Below are 22,947 nucleotides of genomic sequence, written 5' to 3'. Positions count from 1 at the left end.
TTCTTATGCAGACCTCTCTCTCTCAGGTTAAAAATGAGCTACTCAAGACTGGGGGTCCTGCATATGGTGGCTGACAATGGGCAGCTCTGACTTTGCCAGTAGAGGGTGTTTATCTAGCATGTGGACTTGGCTTGGAGACTCCTTAGGTTCAAATCCTACCTACTATCTGTGAGACCCTGACAGGTGTCTCACCTCATGCCCAAGGTGTCCCACTTGAAATCAGTACAGTGAGCATCAAATACCACAGAGCAAGGCATGAACGTGTAAAGATAGGAGTTTGGAGTGGGTCACCTTATGGGATGACTTGGGATGGATGGGGAACAGGAAATTGTCCCTTAGATATGGTTTTTTCCACTGACACATGGAGGCCTGCTTATGAGTTTATTGGAACTAGATGCAGACACACAAACAATGGTTGAACATTTTTGAAAAATGTACCGAGCTTTATTCATTTTGTTAATTAAGCAGAACTGCATCACGCTAAAATCAACCCCTCTGGCTCATTCAGCTCAAAGAGTGGTTGTTACTGCTCAGATGCACACAGTTTTGTGGGCTATGAAACACTGCAGTCAACAACCTCTGAAAATCACACCTAAGGAAATGAATATAAAGCAAATTCCAAAACTCAAAAACAAAAAATTACAAATTCTGTTTAAAAAATTCCCTGCGTGCTTATAGAAATGTTTGTTTCACAAAGAACTTGGAGAGCTTTACAGCATCCTAGAGGCTTGGCCATGTACCTAATGGAGATATGTTCTCCTTTGACTTCCTTAGCATGATTCACTCTGCACCATGGTGAAGAAGAATTTGCAGAAAGAGCTCCAGGACTCCCCACAGTATTCCAGGGCTGCCTTATTCTGGTTCACTGCATCTGGGTCCTCCAGACACTCGGGATTGATGGGGGACTCTGCTGGGCCAGCGAGGGTATTCTCTTTGATCTTGTTAGGCTTCACGAGGGAAGCCTCATTGGTCATGTTCTGCTCCCTGGGAGAGGGCTCCATTGTCTCCTGGCTGGGTTTCTTTCCAATTAGAGTAGAGGTCACCAACTTGAGATTGGATTCTGGGAACTTCTTTCTGCACACCCTGGTCTTCAAGATGCTCTTGGAGTCCCCACAGATGGCTTTCTGAGTGCGCAGACTCCGGCCAATTTGTTTCCAATAGGCACCCTTTTTGGTTGACTCTAGGCACGAGGTTGGATTGCCCGTAAAGGAACAGGAAAACTTGTTATCCTGTCGGGTGCAATCGACCTTCAGGACAATGCCCTCCTCTTTCTCAGTCACCACCCATCTGCAGTCGGCCTGGTCTTGGGTGACAAACTTGCCTTTGGCCAGGTGCTTGGGTGGCTGGCTTTTCTGCTCATTCTCGGGCTTGCCCAACATCTGTGTTTTATCTGTGGTGGCTTTGCTGCCACCTCTATTCTTTACTTCCTTTTTGCCCCCCACCAAGAACACCTGAGTGGCCAGAAGGAGGAAGGACAGCAAAGTGAGGCTGTGGATCCTCATGTCTTCAGTTTGGTGGGAACCTGTTTGACAAAAGGCAGGTGAGTCAATGCTGGGAAGTCCCCCCGCTCCCCTGGCACATGCCTGCCTGCCTAGGAGTAAGTTCAAGAATCCTTCTGATTCTGGAATTACTCGACAAGCAGTCTGTCTATTCACATTTCTGCTTGACTGGAGTCTGGAATGTGAAAATTTCCTACCCTTCACTCCTTCCTTCACCACTCTCTGAGCCCCATTCATTCACTCATTTATGCCTTCATTTGCTCTTTCACTAATGCTTTTATTCACTCATTCAACAGGCATTTATGGAGCACCTGTTGTATGCCACATACTAGACTAGATGTGGAATATACCAAGATAAATAAGAAACTTTCACATCTTAAAAATTTAGAGGCAGCTCTTTGGGGATTCTCAATAGTATTGACCAGGAGTCTGTCCAAATTGTGTCCCCGCTTGATCTTAGACAAGTCACCCTCCCCCTCTGGGTCTCAGTTATTTTGTCTGGAAATCAATGTGTTGCATGAGATAACTGCCCACTCCTTCAGCTCTGATGTGCTGGGCTTCTATATCACAATTCAACATGGAGTCAGATGACCACACTATGAGAAAGGACATGGGAAGTGACATGCAAAGTGATGTTTGACCCAAGGTTAAACGTGCATGAGACTTGTACACTCTGAGATGGGTGGGTTTGTGAGGAGGGGCAATTGGGATGAAATAAGAACCCAAGGAAAGGCATAAAGAAGGGGAGATCATTCAGCTTGCCTGAGCAAAGTGAACCTGGGTAGATAGGAGTGAATTTTCACCAGAGCATTAGGCTGCTGTAGCACAATGCTGGGCATATAGAATGCCCTTAATCAATTCTTTTAAAAAAATCATTGAATGAATAGAATGACCTTAAATGCTATGCCAACCTACATGGATTCTGTCAGGTAAGCAACAAAACTACCCTGGAAGGAGAAGAGAAATATTATTTCTGTGCACTTGACCAGTATCTGACTACCTTGTTGATCCACACAAGAGTGCACCCTGGCAGATAATAATAAATCTTTTCAGTTAACAGATGTGGCAGTTAAGACTCAAAACGACAAATAAACTGTTTAAGATCCAATGAAGGGCAATTGACAAAGCTAGGACAGGCAGCCAGAACTTACCTCTCTGGTCCTTTATACCACCCTCCTCACCTTCAACTTACTCTGCCTTTCAAAAATATTGGCAAGAAATAAAAGAGCAATCATGAACAGCTCGGTGTTCAGTTTGGCTTACTTCATGATGACAAGATGATTCATATTATCAGTGCTCCATTTTAAAAGAAAATACCAAATTTTATTTAAACAAACAAACAAATAAAAAGGCTGGCCTAGGAAATGGCCCTATCTCATTTCCAGCCTAGACATTCTGACCTGCTATTAAGATTGAGAAAGGGGAAGACAGTCATAGACATGCGGGGTCCCAAAGAAAAGTGGGGCATGAGGTTAGGTATACCAGACAAAGACCCGCTCATTCCTCATGGCATTGAGACCCCTGCTGAAATCCAGACCCCAGGAACATGAGGTCCTTGGGGAAGCTGGAAGTGGGGCAGGCAATCACACTCTTAAAGATATAGGCTCTTACCTTGTTCTGAGTATGCAGGTGCAGTGCAATCCTGGGTGCCAGAGCAAGCTTTCAGGCTTACAGCTGTCTCTTCTGCAGTGCAAGGCAGGGGAGGCCCTTTTTATAGGAGCCCAGGCATACAGGTTTTCACAGGGCACACACCTGTGCAGCTCTCTTTACACTCCTCCCAGCCACACCCCCTTGGAGGGAGCCAGCGCCTGCAGGGAAAGTGGTTGGTGGAAAGTGGGTGGAGGGTTACACACAGGGCATTAGACTACACACTCCAAGCCCTTCCTCTTTCCCCAGCCACCAGTTTGGGAGGACAGCTCAGACTCGCAAAGATCCTCTTTGATGGGACTCCTTGATGCAGCAATATCTCTGGGGAAAGTTATAAACCACAAAAATAATCATAGCTGCCAAGCACTGTGCTAGGTCTATTTACTGAAATATCTCCATTTGTTCTTGTCACATCCATTCTATGATTTGGGAAGCTGTGATTCACCCCATTTTACTGATGGAAAACTGAAGCATGGCGATATTCAGAGTTTGTTCAAGGTCACACAGCCAGGAGAGTGAGGGGCCCAGAGTTAAATCTGGGACTTCCTGTATCCATTTTCCTACCTGCCATTCTCAGTAAATGTTGGGTTTATGAGTGGATGATCTGGGAACACATCCGAGTCCCTGTTTTCTCTGAGGCACCTGAAGTGACTGTTGGGCAGAGGAATCCAGGGGCTCCGAATGGCTGGTAGAGAGCAAGTTCCTGATCTTGGGATTTCTGCTGAAAATATTCAACTTTGGGTCCAAGCTCTGGCCAATCTTTTCTTTTTTTTAATCTTTTTTTATTTTATTGACATTTTATAGAGAGGAAGGGAAAGAGATAGAGAGCTAGAAACGTCGATGAGAGAGAAACATTGACCAGCTGCCTCTTGCACACCCCCTACCGGGGATGTGCCCGCAACCAATGTACATGCCCTTGACCTGAATCGAACCTGGGACCTTTCAGTCCGCAGACTGACGCTCTACCACTGAGCCAAACCGGTTTCGGCTCATTCTGGCCACTCTTTGATAGGCAATCTCATACTGGAATTATTTTTTAAAAAATATATTTTATTGATTTTTTACAGAGAGAAAGGGAGAGGGAGAGAGAGTTAGAGACATTGATGAGAGATAAACATCAATCAACTGTCTCCTGCACACCCCCTACTGGGGATGTGCCTGCAAGCAAGGTACATGCTCTTGACCAGAATTGAACCTGGGTCACTTGTGTCTGCAGGCTGATGCTCTATCCACTGAGCCAAACCAGTTAGGACAAAGCTTTCACTTAACCCCTGTCACAGCTGTCACATAACCTTTCCTAACCTCTGTGTGTGCATCTACAGATTGAGGAGAATCACAGTACCTCCCTTAAGTTTTCCTACTAAATTATTTATGGGCATAATGTAAACGAGGACAATTTGGTTCATAATGGGGACTCCATCTGTATTTTTTAAAAACAGACATATTTTGTTTTGATGTTAAACATGGAGAAGGAGACTCACTTCCCAAAAGAAGATGTGAACCTCAGTATAATTTGCCACCTCCCTTTTCATATCTGGGCACAAGAAGTTGTAGTTCTCTTCTTAACTCAGCCATAAGAAGAACAATAGTACACAAAAGGTCATAAATGGCAACCGACCTGCTTTTGGGACTGAGACACTAAAGAGCAGGGGCGACTGAGGCAATCAGGGTAGGTCCGGGTGGTAAGATCAGCACTTAGCTCCAGTTGGCTGAGAACATGTGGCCTTGGGGTTGGTATTTTCAGAAGTCATATATATATTGTGTGTATATATATATATATATATATATATATATATATATATATATAGTATTTAAACTATGGAGAGTTCTTGAACTTTAAAAAATGCCCCAACATCCAGATGTGAGTATATGAAATTGAGCTGCCATCTAATTGAAATTTTTAAAAAGTGCTGGCCTGGCCCATAATAAAGACACCAAAAGTCCTAATTGTGGTTGGATTCCACTCAAGCTGTGGATGTTGACTGGTTTACTCAGTGCTGTCGGGTGCTTCTTCTTTTTCTGCATCCCGCACAGAAAGGGAGGACAGGTTCCTGGGTGGAGGAGCTGGGGATTAAGAAATAAAAGAAATAAAGAGACAAGAGGCAGAAATAGATTCATAAACTGGGTGCCAGGTGGATGCTGTCACTCTGATGGAGGGACAGTCAACCCCCACCACAGACAGCACAGCGCATTTATTGATTTCCAGAGGGGGTTTAAGGTTAGAGAAGTTTGGGCGTGCCCAGGTCCTATTCATTCCCTCATTCCTGGGATTTAGCATATCAAGACCTGGGTAAGTCAAGGTCCTACCCTGTTTCCCTGAAAATAAGACAGTGTCTACTATTAATTTTTGCTCCCAAATATGTGCTAGGTCTTATTTTCAGGGGACGTCTTATTTTTCCATGAAGAAGAATACGGTACACATTTATTGTTAAATGAAAATAAAGGAAATTTATTACTGTATACGGTACAGTAGTACGGTAGTTGTCAACACAAACCAGACAAACTGAACCCTACAGTCTCAAGAATTTACTCATTTATTCAATGACGATCATGTCGTCATCTTCTGGAACATCATCATAACAATTTAATTCCTGAATTTCCTGGTGAATTTCTTGTGACTCCATTTCTTTCAGAATCAGTGGACCAAATCTCTCATGTTTAGCCTAGGGGGGCCTTATTTTCGGGGGATGCCTTATATTTCACTCAGAAGGAAACCTGTAAGTAGGTCTTATTTTCAGAGGATGTCTTATTTTCGGGGGAAATACTGTATTAGTTACTCATTCCAAGCACATGGATAAAGATAAGAAATCTGTACTGATAACAGTCTCTGACTTTTTGGGAAGCTGTTTCCAGGGACGGCCATGTCAGTCACCTCAGACTCAGCTGACATTAATTTAAAGGTCATCCATGTGCATTCCCAGGGGGCCCTCTACAACTCAGAGGTTCAAAGGTTCTTTTCATAATTGCCACCGGAGATGGCCATTTCCCCAAGCTCTAAGCCTCTTATAAAATCAGCTCTCGGAGAGATCCATCACCATTATTCCGACCACCATCTTATAGAACACACCCTTCCAAATAGGCACTCACAGTGTGGTGTTTTAGGAAATCACTTGGACATAGACAAGATAAAGCAGCTTTGTTCCACGGGGAGATATAGATCAAGGTGGCCTCTGAAATAATGAGGAATTCATCTTCATCCTCAGGACACAGCCAGCTTTTTTTTTTTTTTTTTTTTTTTTTTTTTCCTGGAGGAAGATTGTAAGTCAGAACACAAAGTATATTTAAAGGAAACTCATGGACTCCAGGATCTTTTCTGAGAATGTTTCTCTTAGCTTTGGCAGGGAACATGGGACTCCCCCTTCTGGCTTCCCATGGCTTCTTGTGATCCCACCCCAACTTCTGTCTTGATCTTTCTATTTCAAGCAAGAGGGGCACAGTATTAGGCCAAGCTATGTATACCTTTTCCTGTTGTCTCAGCCTGTCATTCCAAACTCATTTACACACACACTTACACACACAACAACAACAATCTGTCCATACTCGGATACTCATCCACCACTTTCTGAATACTAAGTTCACTTGCCCATTTCCTGCCTTTGCTCCTTCTGTTCGCCATACTTGGAATGCTCTTCCAGTCTTACTTTGCTAGGCTCACATTGGCTCATCCTTCAGGATCCAGCTCAAATAATGACTTCATATACAGACATTCTTTCTACTGGTGTCATTGGTCCCCTGTTCTTGTCCATGCCTCCACCTTTTCATGGATGTTCATGGAGAGAAATAGACTGTCATTCCCAGTAAGTGCTTACAGCACACTGACATTGTGCCAATGTGTGTTCCCCATACTATCTCACATCTGGGTACACTGAGAAAATTCTATATTTTTACTACAGAGCACTGGGGAAACTGGAGAGGGTTTGGAGCCCCAGCATGACTGTTCACAGCAGGCTCCCACAACCTCCCCGTATTCCCAGGATCCAGAGCATCTCTGACTCATGGAGAATGGATTACACAAAGGCACCTCACTTTTTTCACAAGAATCCCTGGAGGAAAGTCCAGCCTGGATCCTTGTGATACAGATGTGGAGTTGAGGCTCAGGTCATCCAAGAACATGCCTGACACACAATTCAAAAGGAATTAAATTAAGGCCTTCTAGTTTGTATTAAAAAGAAAGTAAGGGTCATTATAGGCTAAATTATAAACTCTTCTTTCTCCCTGCCTCTCTCTCCTTTCTCACCTTCTCATTCATTTTATATATATATATATATATTATTAGTTTTATAAAATATTTTCAAGATAGTTCCACTGTGTCCAAATCTCACACAGGATTCTCTGTGGATAACCTCTCACACTATAATATAATATTTATAAAACTATTGCAGCAATGTTGATAAGTATTACTCAAGTCCATATTTTATTTAGACTTTCTTACTTTTTATCTAATGTTTTTAAAAAAAAATCATTTCTAAACTTTATTTTTAAGAATGGTTCTTGGTTTCCAGTACAACTGAGCAGAAAGTACAGGAAGTACACTCCCCCCCAATCCTCTGTTGCTCATTGACACTGCTTTCTTCATCGCCCACCAGAGTGGCACAGCTATAGCAGGGGATGAATCTTCCTGACATACCACAATTATACAAAGTCCATGCCTCTTCTAACAGTTCACTCTCGGTGTTGTTCAATCTGTGGATTTTTACAAATGTACAATGACATATACCCATCATTATAATATCATAGAGAGTATTTTCACTGTCCTAAAAAAAGCATGACTGGGATAGATCGTGTTGCTGGTCTGATTGCTGGATAGACCGTGTGGCCAGTGTTGTGGATTATCTATCAATACATAGCCAGACATGTGAGTATTATGGCAGCTGATTCTCAGAGGGGCTGCGACGGTGGCTGCCCACTTTTGTGTGTGCACCTCTGTGATGGGAAGCAGCAATCAGTGATTTGAACGCACATCTCTCATAAGTGAGCGACAGGGTCCTCACCACCCATCCTGGCACTCAAATTCCGTGTGCAAGATACTCTGGGAACACATGTACCAGGGTCGGGGCCGGATAGGAGCTGCAGAGCTAAGGGTTGAAACTGAGCAAAGTTAACCACTCATCATGCAAGCCTTCCCCTGGAATTGTCAAGCCTTTACTAGATACCAGAGTTCCAAAAATAGTTACCTCAGACAGATTCTGCCAGTGCCATTCTTGTCCAAGTGGCAGACAGAGATGCTTCCTACTCTACCTCTTCCCTTTCCTTTTCTCTTGGAACCAAATGGAGACTCCCCTTCTGGACATTACACATGTAGGCTGACTAGGCTTTGCTTGAAGCCCACTGACCAGGAGTTCACTGCCTCACAAGGAAACTTGACCTGCTATTTATTGGAAGCCTATCATGGGTGAGTGACAAGGGCTCCACTTTGAGCCTATCAGTGCCAGGCATCGTGCTGATCATCACATCCATCCAATGAGGTGGGGCAATCCCCACACCATTTACAATAGGGGATGAGGCTAAGGGAGCTCATGTTGCTTCTCAAGGGAGAGCCACATTGAACTGAGGTCCATTTTCCCTCTAACATGTGGTGGGGAACCAAAGGAAATCAAGATAGGAGCTTTGTGCACATGTGTTTACAATCTAGCTGGGAGACAGCAATGCAATAAATGCTCATTTAGGAGAACAGATACGTGGTGAAAATCACTGATTGGACCTAGGGCAGTGGTTCTCAACCTTTCTAATGCCGCGACCCTTTAATACAGTTCCTCATGTTGTGGTGACCCCCAACCATAAAATTTCATCGTTACCTCATAACTATAATTTTGCTACTAGTATGAATCATAATGTAAATATCTTTGATTTCCAATGGTCTTAGGTGACCCTGCTATCAGTTCTCGACCTGTGGGTCACATAAGACCATCAGAAAACACAGATATTTACATTATGATTTATAACTGTAGCAAAATTACAGTTATGAAGTAGCAACGAAAATAATTTTATGGTTGGGGGTTACCACAACATGAGGAACTGTATTAAAGGGTTGTGGCATTAGAAAGGTTGAGAACCACTGACCTATGGGGTGCTGGCAGCAGTTCAGGAAAGGCAGAAAGGCCTGCAGGAGCCTCTACATAGGAGAGGAGTGGAGATGAACATTTCAAACTGATGGTGGGCTTCAGAGTTGAGGATTTGCCCTGGACAATCCAGATCTCAGGACTGGATCTGTCTTCTGCCTTCCCTCCAGCAGAGGTTAAATAAGCACAGGCTGCTTTGCCAGCAATCCGTTGTTTGTGATGGGGCCGCGTTTCTTGGACTATAGACCAAGACCTGTCCTTTATGGTATTTGCAATATAGCTTGGCCAAGTTTACTGTGTTTTGGACTCATCTGGAAAGCTTATTAAAATACATATTCCTGCCCAGCCAGTGTGGCTTAGTGGTTGAGCGTCGACCATGAACCAGATCATGGTTCTATTCCCAGTCAGGGCACATGCCCAGGTTATGGGCTCAATACCCAGTGTGGGGTGTGCAGGAGGCAGCTGATCAATGATTCTCATTCTTGATGTTTTTATCTCTCTCTCCCTCTCTTTTCCTCTCTGAAATCAATAAAAATATATTTTAAAAAATACACATTCCTGGGCCTTACCTTCAGTGTGTCTGTGTTAGAGTCCAAGAATTAGTATTTCTAGAGCTCCCTACATGATCCTCAGGCCACACTTTGAACAGTGCTGATACACACTGAATTTCATCTTCAGAAAACACTGGGCACCTATATGGTGGTTTTAGATTAAAACATTAGGAAATGGTCTGTGCCAAACCCAACCTAGCCTCTGCTGTCCATGTACTAGGAACCAGGAGCCATGGGAGGGGGGACTTGGATTCTCTACCTGCCTGGACTCTTAAGGGCTGTGTGATATTGGATCACTCACCTCTGTCAGCTTCAGGCACTTGTATCATCAATAGGAATACAACTGCTGGCCTCATAGGGATGTGGTGAGGATTATATGAGGGGGCAGGTGAAAGGCATGGAGTCTTCATAAGAAGCAAATGTGAAGACAGAGGCAGAAATCAGAGTGCTAAGTCCACAAGCCAAGAAACACCATGGACTACCCTCGGCCATCAGACTCTCGGAGACAGGCATGGATTCTCTCGAGCCCACTAGGGGAAACCAACTCTGATCACATGTTGATCTCAGACTTCAGTTCTCCATAACCATGAGAGAGTGCATTCCTGGTGCTTTAAGTCACTCAGTTTGTGTACTTTGTGATAGCCACCCTAAAAAAAATAATACAGTGCCCTAAATAACTATTTTTCCCCCCAAGAAGATATTGAAATAAGAAGATTTTTTCAATAAGGAGATTGGAGTCATACTTTGGAAACCATTCTTTTATTGTTTACACTCATATCTGCTATTGGCTGAACTTCCTTCAACTACAAGTCTAACTTCCTGTGCAATGAAATGTGACAAAATTCATGTCTGGTTTCGAAGACTAAACTGAAAAGGAATGAATGTGTTCCACATTTAAACTCGTAGGGAAGGCTCAGATGGTGAGAGCCCCACTTCGAAAGGTGGAAAGCAGGGGCACATGTTGCCCCCCCAGGCCCGCGAGGGCATATTCCAGACACTACCACCGAATCTGTAAACTCCTAAAGGGCAGCTTCTCTTCCAGTCCTTGGAGACGCTGTGCCGTTGATCTGTTCACCTGCTTTGCTCAGAGAGGCTGAGAGGCTGCATTGTGCAGACTGTAACACAAACAAACATCCCCAAAACACCGCATTATCTCTGACTAAGCAGTGACATCATAGATTAGAGACAACATGTAAACAGTCATGTGACCACTTGTTAAATCTACGAGGCAAAGGTGCTCCCTTTAAGAACCAAGTATCAAAGCAACCGTGTTATATCTTAATGCGCTTAACATACAATTGTCATTAATACAGCAAGTATTTCTTCAGCACCCATATGCCAGGCCTCATTTTCAAGAGCCATCAGCATTTATTTTTATCTGGACGAATCCAGTATTGTTATGTAATTTTAAGACATTCATTTAGCTTAAAAAGTCCATGGCATAATAATAAAGACACCCTCCTCCTCCCCCACCCTACTCCCAGACCTATCCTATGAACATGGTTTAAAAAAAAGAAAAGGCTTACTTTCCATGGGCATATTTTCAGCACTACAAAATACAATATATATATATATATATATATATATATATATATATATATATATATATATATATATAATTATTTCTTTTCAATGACTATCATAGCTCAACAGCTGCACCCCCCACCCCACATTTTTAGTCTAATACGATGTTGAAAGAGCCAGTTCAGGAGAAACACAGGTCAAAAAGAAGATGAGTGATGTGAAAATAAAGTGTACAAGGTCAAGGCACTCAGAGCGAAGGGCAGACCACGGGGTCCAAATGCAAACTAGTGAAAACAGCTACAAAGTCAAGTGCCAAGTCTCCGAGACAGAACTGCGAACAAGAAATCAGAAAGCTGGTTAAGGAAGCTGGGGAGAGTAAGCAAGCAGGAAAACATAGTAAAATCAAGCCTGAGGAAGTTAGTACAAAGGAAATATCTGAACAGAAATGACCCAGTAATTTAATTTGAAAAAAGAAAAAAGAAAAGAAAAAGAAACAAATTTTATCTCATCAGAGTTCGTCTTTAGCAAGCTCTGTGTGGGCAACAGTAGAGGAAGTGACCCCCCATCCCGCCGCCTCTGTAGGTCGCCTGCTCCTACTTACTACTCTTCATAGATGTCCTCCGAGTCCATCCTTCGATAGTACTTGGCCAGCTTCACAGCAATAATTATAGCTGGAAGTAGCAGTATGGTAGCTTCTCCTATGCCAAACCATAACAAATTCTAGGGAAAAGAAGAAAACCGGGAGGATGACATGTATGACAATAGGAAATGGGAAACAACAGTTACTAGGCAAAAAAGAATTCTGTTTTGCAGTTTTTAGAAAAGAGTTCTAATTTCATTTATTGAAACCACGGGTGACGGAGCAACCACGTCGGGAGCGGCAGTGGCCAGTCCCGGAGCAGCTGGTTGTGGAACGAACCAGAGCAACAGAGGCCAGGCCTGGAGCAGCCAGGCCTGGAACAGCTCGCTCCTCGCCTGCCCCTGCCCCACGGCTGCCTCTCAGACATGGCTGGAAACTTTTGCGGGAACTTGAGTGTCTGCTGAATCAAGTGATGAAGGCTTATATCTGGATGTGTTGAGTTAGTATAGCGCTGGGGTGTTGATCTGTGAGTGCTTTGTGCGGGGCCAGGATGAGGTTGGTTGACCTATTTGGAAATGTCTTTTGTGTGAAGTGTATCTTTGGGCATGTGGAGGTATTATTGATATGAGAAAATGCTAAGTAACTGATTTACTATCTGAAAAGGGATTTACTATTGGGGAAAGGGAGGGAGGAAGAGACTGAACATAAACCGTGCACCTATGGATGGGGACAATGGGGGTGGGGAAGGGGGCGGAGGGTGGGGTGGGAACCTGGTGGAGGGGGGAAGAAATGAGGAACCTTTGTAATAATATGAACAATAAAGATTGATAAAAAGAAAGAAAGAAAGAAAGAAAGAAAGAAAGAAAGAAAGAAAGAAAGAAAGAAAGAAAGAAAGAAAAAACTAGGAAAAAAAAAAGAAAAAAAAGAAACCACGGGTGAACTTGATGGGAGACAGCCACTGGGTAACAAGCTACAAATTATTGTAAGTGAGGGAGCCAGGTTGGCTTCTAGGACATGCAAAAATAGCTGTGAGCCAGCCCCCTGTGCTGCCAAGGATGCTGCATGGACAGCCACAGGCAGGGGCTCCAGGCCCCTGGGTGAGTTGTTCTGATGGTACAGTGACTAGAACCTCCGGGCTTTGTCCTGCCTCTGAACCGTGGACAGCAGCATCCTCACCCTCTGGCATTACTTTGTGAAGAAGACGAAGCAATGCATAGTGTGTACTGGGTTCTCAACAAACAGTCCATGTTTATCTTTTTTAACTTTTATTAATTCTAGAGAGAAAGAGGAAGGGAGAGGAAGAGCGAAGAGAGGGAGAAACATTGATTTGTTGTTCCACCTATTCACCTACACTTTTTCATTAAAAAAAAATCTTTACCCAAAGATATTTTTCCATTGATTTTTAGAGAGAGTGAAAGAGAAATGGAAAGAGAGAGAAATATTGATGTGAGAGAAACACACAGGTGTGTCTCCTGTACACACCTCTCCTTCCCCCAAAGAAGCCTGCAACTAAGGTACGTGCCTTTGACTGGTACATCCCCTTTGATTCATAGGTTGATGTTCTGTCCACTGAGCCAAACCAGCTAGGATTATCCACCTACATATTGGTTGGTTCTTGCATGTGCCCTGACTGAGGATTGAACCCACAACCGTGGTGTATCAGGACGATGCTCTAACTAACTGAGCTACTCCATCAGGGTAACAAATGGCCCATGGTTAATTGAGCCAATCTTTAAGGTACCTCATAGGCTGGATTCCATCCTGTTTTGTCTAAAAAGCAATGTTAAAGTGCTTTTTAAAACAGCTGCCAATATCTTCAAGTCAGATTTCATAGAGAAATCTAGATTTATGTCTTTTTTTGAAAAGTCTGAAGTCAGATCTCATAACCTCGAGCCCTTCCTCCCGCACAGCAGCATCGGCTGGGGCTGAGCACTGGTCCTTTTTTCCGGAGGGTGTCCGCCACAGTCTGCCATTCAACATTGTTTAAACTTGCTCAGCAACCAGAACCGAATCAGCTGCACCACCAGATGATGCTGTGTGTGCCCTGCTTTGTGAATCTACAACCTGCCAGGTCCTGGGAGAGGTTCAAGTGTTAGTCCTATGCCTTAGGCTAATCCTGTAGGCAACTCTAGAGCAGTTGTGTGTGTGTCTCCCCCCCCCCCCCCCCCCCCCCCCCCCCCCCCCCCCCCCCCCCGGCCAGGCCACCGGGAGGCAAAGGAAAAGGCAGCTTGGATTAAACAGCAACGGCCAAAAGCCACCGATGACTATTCCTTTCCAACTATTCTGGACAAATAGCTTTCTTCACGGGGGTCTCCTACCTTCTATGAATACAATTCTAGTAAGGAACGAAGAATTGCAGGTAAGTCTTTGACTTTTCTGGTGAATTAGGTACCAGAACACATTCATTTCCACTTTAGATTTTAGTTCTACATGTAACACACCTGAGCAGAAAACTATTTTATGTTACAGTGTGTAGCACAATCTTGGGGGGATGGGAGGGGGGAGAATCAAAAGGTAATGAGGTTGTCGCCTGTCCTTCTTTTGAAAGAGGAAATTCTCACCATGGGCTCGGTAATGAACTTGCACAGAAAGACGTCAACCACAGAATCTAAAGCAGTGGCCAGAGGTTTGCAGGCTGCGATGTTCCTTGTGACCTGAGGGGTAAAGAAACACAGGCAGACTCTGAGCCAGAGCCATGGATTCATGAGAGCCAGGCATGCCGTGTTCCTCCGGCCTGTTTTCACAAGAGCGATCTCTGTCTGCTGAGATTCGGAGCTGAGAGCTGGTTTCTATGGGTGAGTTCTAAGATGAATAAAAGTATGTGTTAGGAAGCAAGACCTTGATTCTCAGTTTCCAGTTTCCTCACTTGTCATTTGGAACAACAGGACCCATCCCACTGGACCCCTGAGAGAATAAAAAAGTACACCTAGCCAAAACCGGTTTGGCTCAGTAGATAGAGCATCGGCCTGTGGACTGATAGGTCCCAGGTTCAATTCCGGTCAAGGGCATGTACGTTGGTTGTGAGAACATCCCCAGTAAAGGGTGTATAAGAGGCAGCTGATTGATGTTTCCCTATAATTGATGTTTCTAACTCTCTATCCCTCTCTCTTCTTCTCTGTAAAAATAAATAAATAAATAAATAAAATATATACTTTTTTCTTTTAAAGTACACCTATCCAGCAAAGTGCCTGAATTATTACCTGACCCCTTTGGGATCTGACAAAGAATGCGGGAATAAAAATGGAAAGCTGGTTAACTAATAAGTGCACATTTTAGAACCGGGGGTAGCAAACTTTTCCTATAAAGGGCCAGAGAGTAAATTAGATTTGCAGGTGAGACTGCCTGACTCTGCCATGGAAAAGGCAACCACAGATGATATCCAGACATGGGTGTGGCTGTGTGCCAATAAAGTTTTATTTACAAAAACAACAGTACCTGCAGACCCTGTTCTAGAAGACAGAAAACAATGTACTCATTAATGAGGTGAAAGTAAAGAAGTTCATAGAATCCCAGACAGTTGCTCCAATCCCATTGACTTAAAAGAGCTACATTCAGCCGAAACCGGTTTGGCTCAATGGATAGAGCATTGGCTTGGGGACTGAAGGGACCCGGGTTTGATTCCAGTCAAGGGCATGTACCTTGGTTGCGGGCATATCCCCAGTAGAGGGTGTGCAAGAGGCAGCTAATCGATGACTCGCTCTCATCGATGTTTCTAACTCTCTATCTCTCTCCCTTCCTCTCTGTACAAAAATCAATAAAATATATTTAAAAAATAAAAAATAAAAAAAGAGCTACATTCAATCATTTACTCAAAAAACTTTGGTGTATGGACAATAGAGTGTGTCTTATTTCTCTCCCATCATTGGTTGGCTCACCTATAGACCTTACAAGGCAACTCGTGTTAATAACCTTTTGTCTCTCCAAGTTCAAACGATGTTACACACTCTCTGTATAGGCTTCTGTTAGTTTTACAGAAAGCGGGGTTGGGCTCATATTCTGTATGTTTTTCTGCATCTGTTGTGGCTCTCGGCATTTTGTACAAATGTCCACTTAATATTCCCACAGTGAGGCTTGTGTATAACACAGCCATTTCTGTCTAGACTTGCTTTGGTTCCAGAGTGTATGCTTGGTATTCCAGGTATGAATGTGACCCATTGTGGCCCCGTGGTCTAGTGGATGATATGTGCAATGGCGATGGTGGTGATAACGATAATGCATTTCCTCCACCACCACTCACTCGGATGCTGGCATTGAGAAGATCCTGGAGCCCTCATACCTGAGGTGTGGGAGGAGTTGTCAGCACACACATCAAGAAGCTGGCTCTTAAAAAACTAGGTGCATGGCCCATCAGCTGAAGGACAATGGGGACTAGAGGCAGCGATTGGCAAGAGGGATATGATATGCAGAAAGAATTGCATGGAGAAATGTTAATGTTTGCCTGGTCAGCATGGCTTAGTTGTTGAGTATCAAGCAACCTATGAAAGATAGGTCATGGTTCAATTCCCAGTCAAGGCTCAATCTTCAGTGGAGGGCATGGAGAAGGCAGCTGATCAATGATTCTCCCTCGTCATTGATGTTTCTATCTCTCCCTCTCTCTTCCTCTCTAAAATCAATAAAAATATATTTTATAAAAAGAAATATGGAAGTTTCAGGGAATCAAGCAGCTGAGTGTGGCTGGAATATGGGGTGGGGTAGAAAAGAAGATGGCCAGGCAGTTTGGGCTCACATGGTGAAGGGCTAGGGATTGGATTTGAGAACCTCAGGGCTGCTCAGGGGTAGCCCAAATTTTCCCGAGTCACTAAACTTCTTCAAGGCCATTTGGTTGGCAGCACCCACCCAAGTTAGTCAGCGGCAAGCACCACCTTCCCCCCAATGGAATAATCCTCAAGGGGAGCCAGCCCTGCACTCAAGATGACAAAAGGTATTTTCCAAGACACCATATTCCACAAAAGTTGGGTTCTGGGAGAAATGTGCTACCTTAAAACTCCTAGAAACTTTGCTCTTCGACTTTTCCAATATGTTTCTGGAGATACAACCATTATGGACTGAATTGCATTCCCCAAATGGTCACATGTTGAACTCCTAACCCCAGTGCCTCAAAACTGTATTTAGAGATACGGTCTTTGAAGAGACAAGTCAGTTCAAATGAGATCATTAGGGTGGACCTTCATCCCACATGATGGGTGTCCTTACAAAAGAAGAAGAAATTTGGAAAGACACTCACAGAGGAAAGAGCAAGTAAAGACACAAAAAGAAGACTGTTATCTACAATTCAAGAAAAGGGGCATTAGAAAAAACTAACCCTACCAACACCTTGATCTTGGACTTCTGGTCTCCAGAATTGTGATATGATGAATCTGTTGTTTAAACCACACCTGGCTGACTACCCAACAATGTCATAGACTCAGTGCTGCCCAGGGTATGCACAAACCAAGCTCCAAATGGACTCTGACTTAGGGAGCTCATGGTTTACTTCGAGAGACACAGTCAAGTGTGGCAAGAATCCCTGTGAGGAAGGTGAACCCAGGAAGCTGGGAGAGTCAAGGAGTGGCGTATTCTCCAACCTGGCGGGGGGCCTGAGGAGCCACCCAGTGTGGATGGCACTTGTACTGAGTCTCATGGAGCCTCAGTTGTGATCCCCGCATTGAAGGCCTTTTTCCTTATCTCCCATAAAATTATTGGAATTTGATTTTTTCCCTTTTGATTTTAACCTAGAAAATTACTGTTCTAACACATGACCTCCTTATGTTCATAAAAGAGAAACTACTTACAGAGATCTTGGCCCAGTACAGATAATGTTCAAAATATGAAATGATGATAGCTGAGAACATCTTACTTTCCTGGAAAAAAAAATCAAAAAGTAGGAAAAGTGTTAGGATGAACTACTGAGTCAGATAGTTATGGTCACATATGTATTTATTGGCATACTAATTTTTTTTTTTTTTACATCTTCTTTGGCTCCAGCCAGTTTGTCTCAGTGATTAGAGTGTCAATCCTCGGCCAGTCAAGGGCATGTACCTGGGTTACAGACTCAATCCCTGGTCCTGGTTGGTGTGTTTGCGGGAGGCAACAAATCAATGTGTCTCTCTCACATCAATGTTTCTCTCTGTGTGTGTCTCCCCATCCCTTCTACTCTCTCTAAAAAAATCAATGCAAAAATATCCTTGGGTGAGGATTAAAAAAAAAAAAAGGAAGAAAAAAGAAAAGAGAGAAAAACTATTTTTTAAAAAGTCTTACTTGCATAATAATAGATGAAAGATTGTTTGTGATGAATTTCTGAGTAGAATCTAAAGAGTCAACAATCTTGGTCACTTTTACCTGGAAAACACAACAACAACCGACATGCTATCAAGCGATAAAAGGGTTTCATCAGACAGTTTGAGTATCAATGTAAGTGCTATTAATTTAATCCCACACCACCATACCTTGTAAAGCAAAGAGACCATACAATCAGCTCAACGCTCTTCTGGCAGGGGGAAGGACACAGTTATGTAGCAAGCATTTCCTTTGAGCCAGATACTGGGCTGGGTCCTTTATCTGAATCACATCACTGAATACTCACAAGGCCGAAAGGAAGGTATTGCTGTGCCCCCTTAACAGGCCAGGGGACTGACTCTACCCAGTCAACAAGCTGGGAAGCCTAAGACCTGGAATTTGAACTTTCACTCCAAAGTCCACATGCTTTGCACAGTCACACAAAGAAGAACAAGACTACTGCCCACCCACGGGGCAGCTTGTTGCACATTAGGGTGCCCAGAGACCTCAGGGCACACAGCCTAGCCAGTGAGTCAAAGGCTGATCTCTGCCCCCACTCACCCCTCTTGAAGGGCAGTGCATCGCTGCATGTTGTCACCCTCAATTCTGAGGTGTGTTGGGGTGGCACATGAAGCCACCGGCCTGTTTCAGATTCCCTTGGCATGGGACATACACTTAGGAAATGGCAACCATGACTGAAGGTACAGGGATGGTCCAGAGCAGGGTAAACCTAATAGTCTTCAGAGAAACTAAGTCAGACCTTGGTACGTCAACAAAGAGGCAGGCTCAGTGAGGCCCAGGGAGAAGCCCAAGGGCCATCTAAGAAGCTCACAGTGTACTGGAGCAGTGGGCCGGGCAGGTGAGACCCAGTCAGACATGGCAAGAATTCCTATGAGGAAGGTGCATGTGTGGAACTCTGAGGAAAGCCCAGGGAAGGACGCGGAGTTTTCTGTGGTGGGGTTGACCTTCAAAACCTTCAGGGCAGCCCATTGCATTCAATGAGAAGTATTCCTGAGCCGCCCGTTGACATTGTGGCTACAGCCGAATGCAACACAGCCCAGGAGCTCAGTTTCTGTTGTGGGAATGTTTCCTGCTCAGAGAGCCCCTGTGGTAAACTGTATTAGCTGGTAGTGATGACTGGCACCTTCCCAGGTACAGCTGCCTGGTGATGGCGGGCTTGTTCGTGGGGCATGCTTTGGCCAATGGATGTAGAGGAAGTGGCCGTGTGCAGGTTCTAAGAAAGGGCAACCTGTGTTCCCATTCATCCTCTAAATTCCTGTTCTGCACTCGGAGGACATGAGGTGACCCAGGCAGAAACTGCTCCTCCAGGCTGATTTCTAAGGAGGGCAATATATGAAGAAGCCTACAGTCCACCCAACAATGAAAGTCTGTGGTCAGAAGGCATTGAGATCTGGGGGCTGTTGTTAGGCAGCATTATCTTGGTGAAAGTGACTGATGCATCTTCTACATCTGCATCCTACACATCAAAAGCACAGCTTTCCCATAAGCCTAATCACATGCCAAGATGAGGTCTGTACTGATAGAAGCACTTACTGAAAAAAAAAAAATTATGGTAGGAAAACCCAGTTTGGCATTTAAAATAAGTGAATCATTGAGACTTTTTAAAAATGTAAAGCACCTGCAAAACCAACATCTCTAAAAGTCTGTATGTACTTTATAATAAGACCCATGGCTGAAAAAGAAACACATCCTTACCTTCAATCCATTGGTTTTTTGTTGAAGCTCCTGGAAGTTCATGTGTAGTTCTCTCTGGTAAATAAAGAGGCAACGGTTTCCAGCTTATGACACGAAGCAGCAAGATCACATACCTTGTGTCCTCTCCTCCCCACAACTTGGCCATCAAATCCAACTTTATTCTGAAACTGGTGTACAAACACCAGCCTCCAGTAATCATGTACACCGCATACACCTCTAGTGTTGAAAAACTGGGAAATCAGGATGCGTCTTCCAGAGCCGCAAAGGGCAGCACATCGCATCACATATGAGACTGTTACTTAAAAGTAAAGCTGCCCAACGAGAGAGGTTTAATGTGTATGGTTTAAAGCAGGGACTGGCAAATGTTATCAGTTTCAGGCCAGACAGTAAAGAGTTGAGGCTTTGTGGGCCATGCCCTGTTCCAACCACTCTGCTCTTGCAGCCAAGAGCAGCCACAGACCATCTGTGAGTAAGTTAGCACAGCTGAGTCCCAGTAAAGCTTTATTTGTAAAAGCGGGCAGTGGGCCAGCTTTCTCCCACAGACTGTGGTTTCCAGGGCCAGAGTTAGCTAACCTCTGGTTTATACTGTGGGTCATGCATACAGAACAACTTGCCTATTTGTAGAAATAGGCAAATAGGGCTCTGAAAAGACCATGGAGCCCTGAGTCTGATAGAAGGAAGGCATTTAAGGGACATGCAAAACCCAGCTTTTAATGTGAACAACTTTGGCTCAACCAGTGTTGCTCAGTGGTTGAGTATCGACTTATGAACCAGGAGGTCATGGTTCGATTCCTGATCAGGGCACATGCCTAGGTTGTGTACTACTTAGTCCCCAGTGTGGGGCATGCAGGAGGCAGCCAATCAATGATTCTCTTCATCATTGATGTTTCTATCTCTCACTCTCCATCTCCCTTCCTCTCAGAAATCCTAATATATAAAAATCCTGGCAGTCAGTCCTGCGGTCAGAGCTGCAAGCATAGTGCCCCAAAACTGACTGCTGAGGGGGCTGCGAATCAGAGCCAGAGAGACCTGAAGAGAGAAGCAGGGACTAATCCGTTGCCTCTGTGGCAGCTTTTGGTCAGGACTTGCCTCTCTCCCAGTCTGGCCAGCAGCCTTGCCTCCTTTTCTCTCCAGGCCTCCACCGGGGCTGCTGATCAGTCCCACCTTTCTGATCAGGCCCTGTTAATAGGCCCAGAGATGCTGACTGGCATAGAAATTGACCAATCAGAACCAAATCTAGGGGAAGTGTGAGGAACCAAGGGCTGTCTAAGAGGCGGAGCTTTTGACGCTGACTGGCATGGAAACCTACCAATCAGAACCAAATTGGCTGGCAGAGGAAGGCAGTTAGAGGCAAGATCAGGCCTGCAGGGGAGAATAGATGGGGGTAAGATCAGGCTGGCAGACAGAGGCAGATAGGGACAATCAGGCAGGCAGGCAGAGGCAGTTAGGGGTGATCAGGCAGGCAGGCAGGCAGGCAGAGGGGTTAGGAGCTTAGGGGCAATTGGGCAGGCAGGCAGAGGCAGTTAGGGGAAATCAGGAAGTCAGGCGGGTGAGCCAGGGGTCCTAGATTGCAAGAGGGATGTCTGACTGCCGGCAGTTGGACATCCCCCAAAGGATCCTCAATTAAAGAAGGTGCAGGCTGGGCTGAGGGGACCCTCCTCCCTACACAAATTTCGTGCACTGGGCCACTAATATATACATAAATGTGAACAAATTTGTGCTGGGCCTAAAGAAGTATGGCAGAAAATTGTGGAGAGCACAGCACAAATATTAAGAAAATTCAATAAGAGGACTTTGGGGATATGTTAATGAATTAAAAAGCTAGAAGAAAAAAAAGAGAGAGATGATAAAAACTAGTTCTAGCAGCTTCTGAAGTTGAGGTTAAGTGAGCTACTACGTTTCTCCAAATAGCTCAGCTTCTTGGCCCGAGGCCAACCAAATTTGACCCTTGTGATGTGCACACATGTCCTTAGGCCACGGGAAAGCTGGCCAGTGAATGGGCCGTCGTCAGTTTGCAGGGAGATGCCAGAGCGATTACCAGTTCCGGTTCCAACGGTAGCACCTGGGTAAGGTGAATGGTTCTGAGCGCGTTTGCATTAAATTCCAGGGACGATTTTAATTCTCCAGGGGGCTACAGAGAGAAGAAATAAACACAGACCAACCATGTTTTTCCAGATGGCGGAGCCCTTGAATGCCCAGCCCTTGTGCCATGGTGATATCTGTGGGCCTGTGGGCTGACAGGAGGGGACTCGAGAGCTGTGAGCTTTAACCCACATTCATTAGCCATCCTGGGCATCCTGGGCTACATTCCCGCTCTCCCACCTCCCAAAACAGAGCTAGAAGTCACTTTGTAGTAACCATGTCCCCATTTTGCAATGAGAAAACCAAGGCTTGACGGAGCCCATAGACTTGAACTCACACTGCAGTAGGGTTTCCTGTGTGAAGGTTAACAGTCCTCCTGCCCCTCTTACAGATGAGGTTAGGGCACAGATGGGGAGATGTTCTGCCCAGGGTCCCACAGTTAAGAAAGTGGCTGAGTCAGGATGTCATCCTGGTCTTCTTCCAGACCCCAGATGCATGCACCCCCTCCCCACCATGCTCTGCTGCTTCTTGAAAGGGACCATTTTGTCACCAGCTAGCAGAGCAGCCAATGTATAGGATGCTGATGGGGTTTTGCCTTCCCTTCCCTCAGCCACTTCTTCTATTTTTTTGTGTTTTTTTTTTTTTATAAAAAAATGTATTTTTATTGACTTCAGAGCAGAAGGGAGAGGGAGAAAAAAATAGAAACATCAATGAGAGAGAATCATTGATTGGCTGCCTCCTGTATACCCCTCACTGGGGATTGAGCCCAAAATACTAGCATGTGCCCCGACCAGGGATTGAACTGTGACCTCTTGGTTCATAGGTCAACACTCAACCCCTGAACCATGCTGGCTGGGCCCCTCAGCCATGTCTTATTGTTGATATGGAGGATCATACAGAATCTCCCCCCCCCCCTCGCCCCATGTCCTCACTTACTATCCCCTGTGCTGCATGGGACACGTATGTACATGGGTTTGGCAGAAGAGGGGGTGCTGAGGAAAGAACAGAGCCAGTGATAAAGCCATTATGGGCAC

At 44.7% G+C, this 22,947-nt stretch overlaps 2 protein-coding genes across 2 annotated transcripts in view; both read right to left on the bottom strand.

The window, feature by feature from the left end:
* Positions 1–418: 418 nt before the first annotated feature.
* LOC118708722 (fibroblast growth factor-binding protein 1) lies at positions 419–3,283 on the bottom strand. Its single transcript, XM_036420156.2, has 2 exons — positions 3,111–3,283; positions 419–1,522 (listed from the first exon to the last, which is right to left on the bottom strand). Exon 2 carries the CDS (start codon positions 1,500–1,502, stop codon positions 771–773), a length of 732 nt encoding a protein of 243 aa, XP_036276049.1. The 5' UTR covers positions 1,503–1,522; positions 3,111–3,283; the 3' UTR covers positions 419–770.
* An 8,091-nt stretch (positions 3,284–11,374) lies between these two features.
* Positions 11,375–22,947, bottom strand: part of PROM1 (prominin 1) — a 90,873-nt gene continuing 79,300 nt past the window's right edge. Inside the window, exons 19-25 of the mRNA XM_045573967.1 lie at positions 21,870–21,962; positions 19,832–19,885; positions 18,098–18,178; positions 17,632–17,700; positions 14,422–14,514; positions 11,885–12,000; positions 11,375–11,611 (exon numbers count right to left, since the gene is read on the bottom strand). Coding sequence (XP_045429923.1) covers positions 11,578–11,611; positions 11,885–12,000; positions 14,422–14,514; positions 17,632–17,700; positions 18,098–18,178; positions 19,832–19,885; positions 21,870–21,962 — 540 coding nt within the window. The 3' untranslated portion in view covers positions 11,375–11,577. The remainder of the gene's footprint in view (positions 11,612–11,884; positions 12,001–14,421; positions 14,515–17,631; positions 17,701–18,097; positions 18,179–19,831; positions 19,886–21,869; positions 21,963–22,947) is intronic.

The sequence above is a fragment of the Pipistrellus kuhlii genome, unplaced genomic scaffold, assembly GCF_014108245.1.
Source record: "Pipistrellus kuhlii isolate mPipKuh1 unplaced genomic scaffold, mPipKuh1.p scaffold_m20_p_1, whole genome shotgun sequence".
In the NCBI taxonomy this organism is placed as follows: domain Eukaryota; kingdom Metazoa; phylum Chordata; class Mammalia; order Chiroptera; family Vespertilionidae; genus Pipistrellus; species Pipistrellus kuhlii.
Note: the sequence above shows the minus strand (reverse complement) of the source record. Positions and strands in the feature narration are given on the sequence as shown.

Bases quoted from the DNA above. Each gene is read 5' to 3' on its own strand.
- LOC118708722 (XM_036420156.2), bottom strand. From the start codon at position 1,502: ATGAGGATCCACAGCCTCACTTTGCTGTCCTTCCTCCTTCTGGCCACT.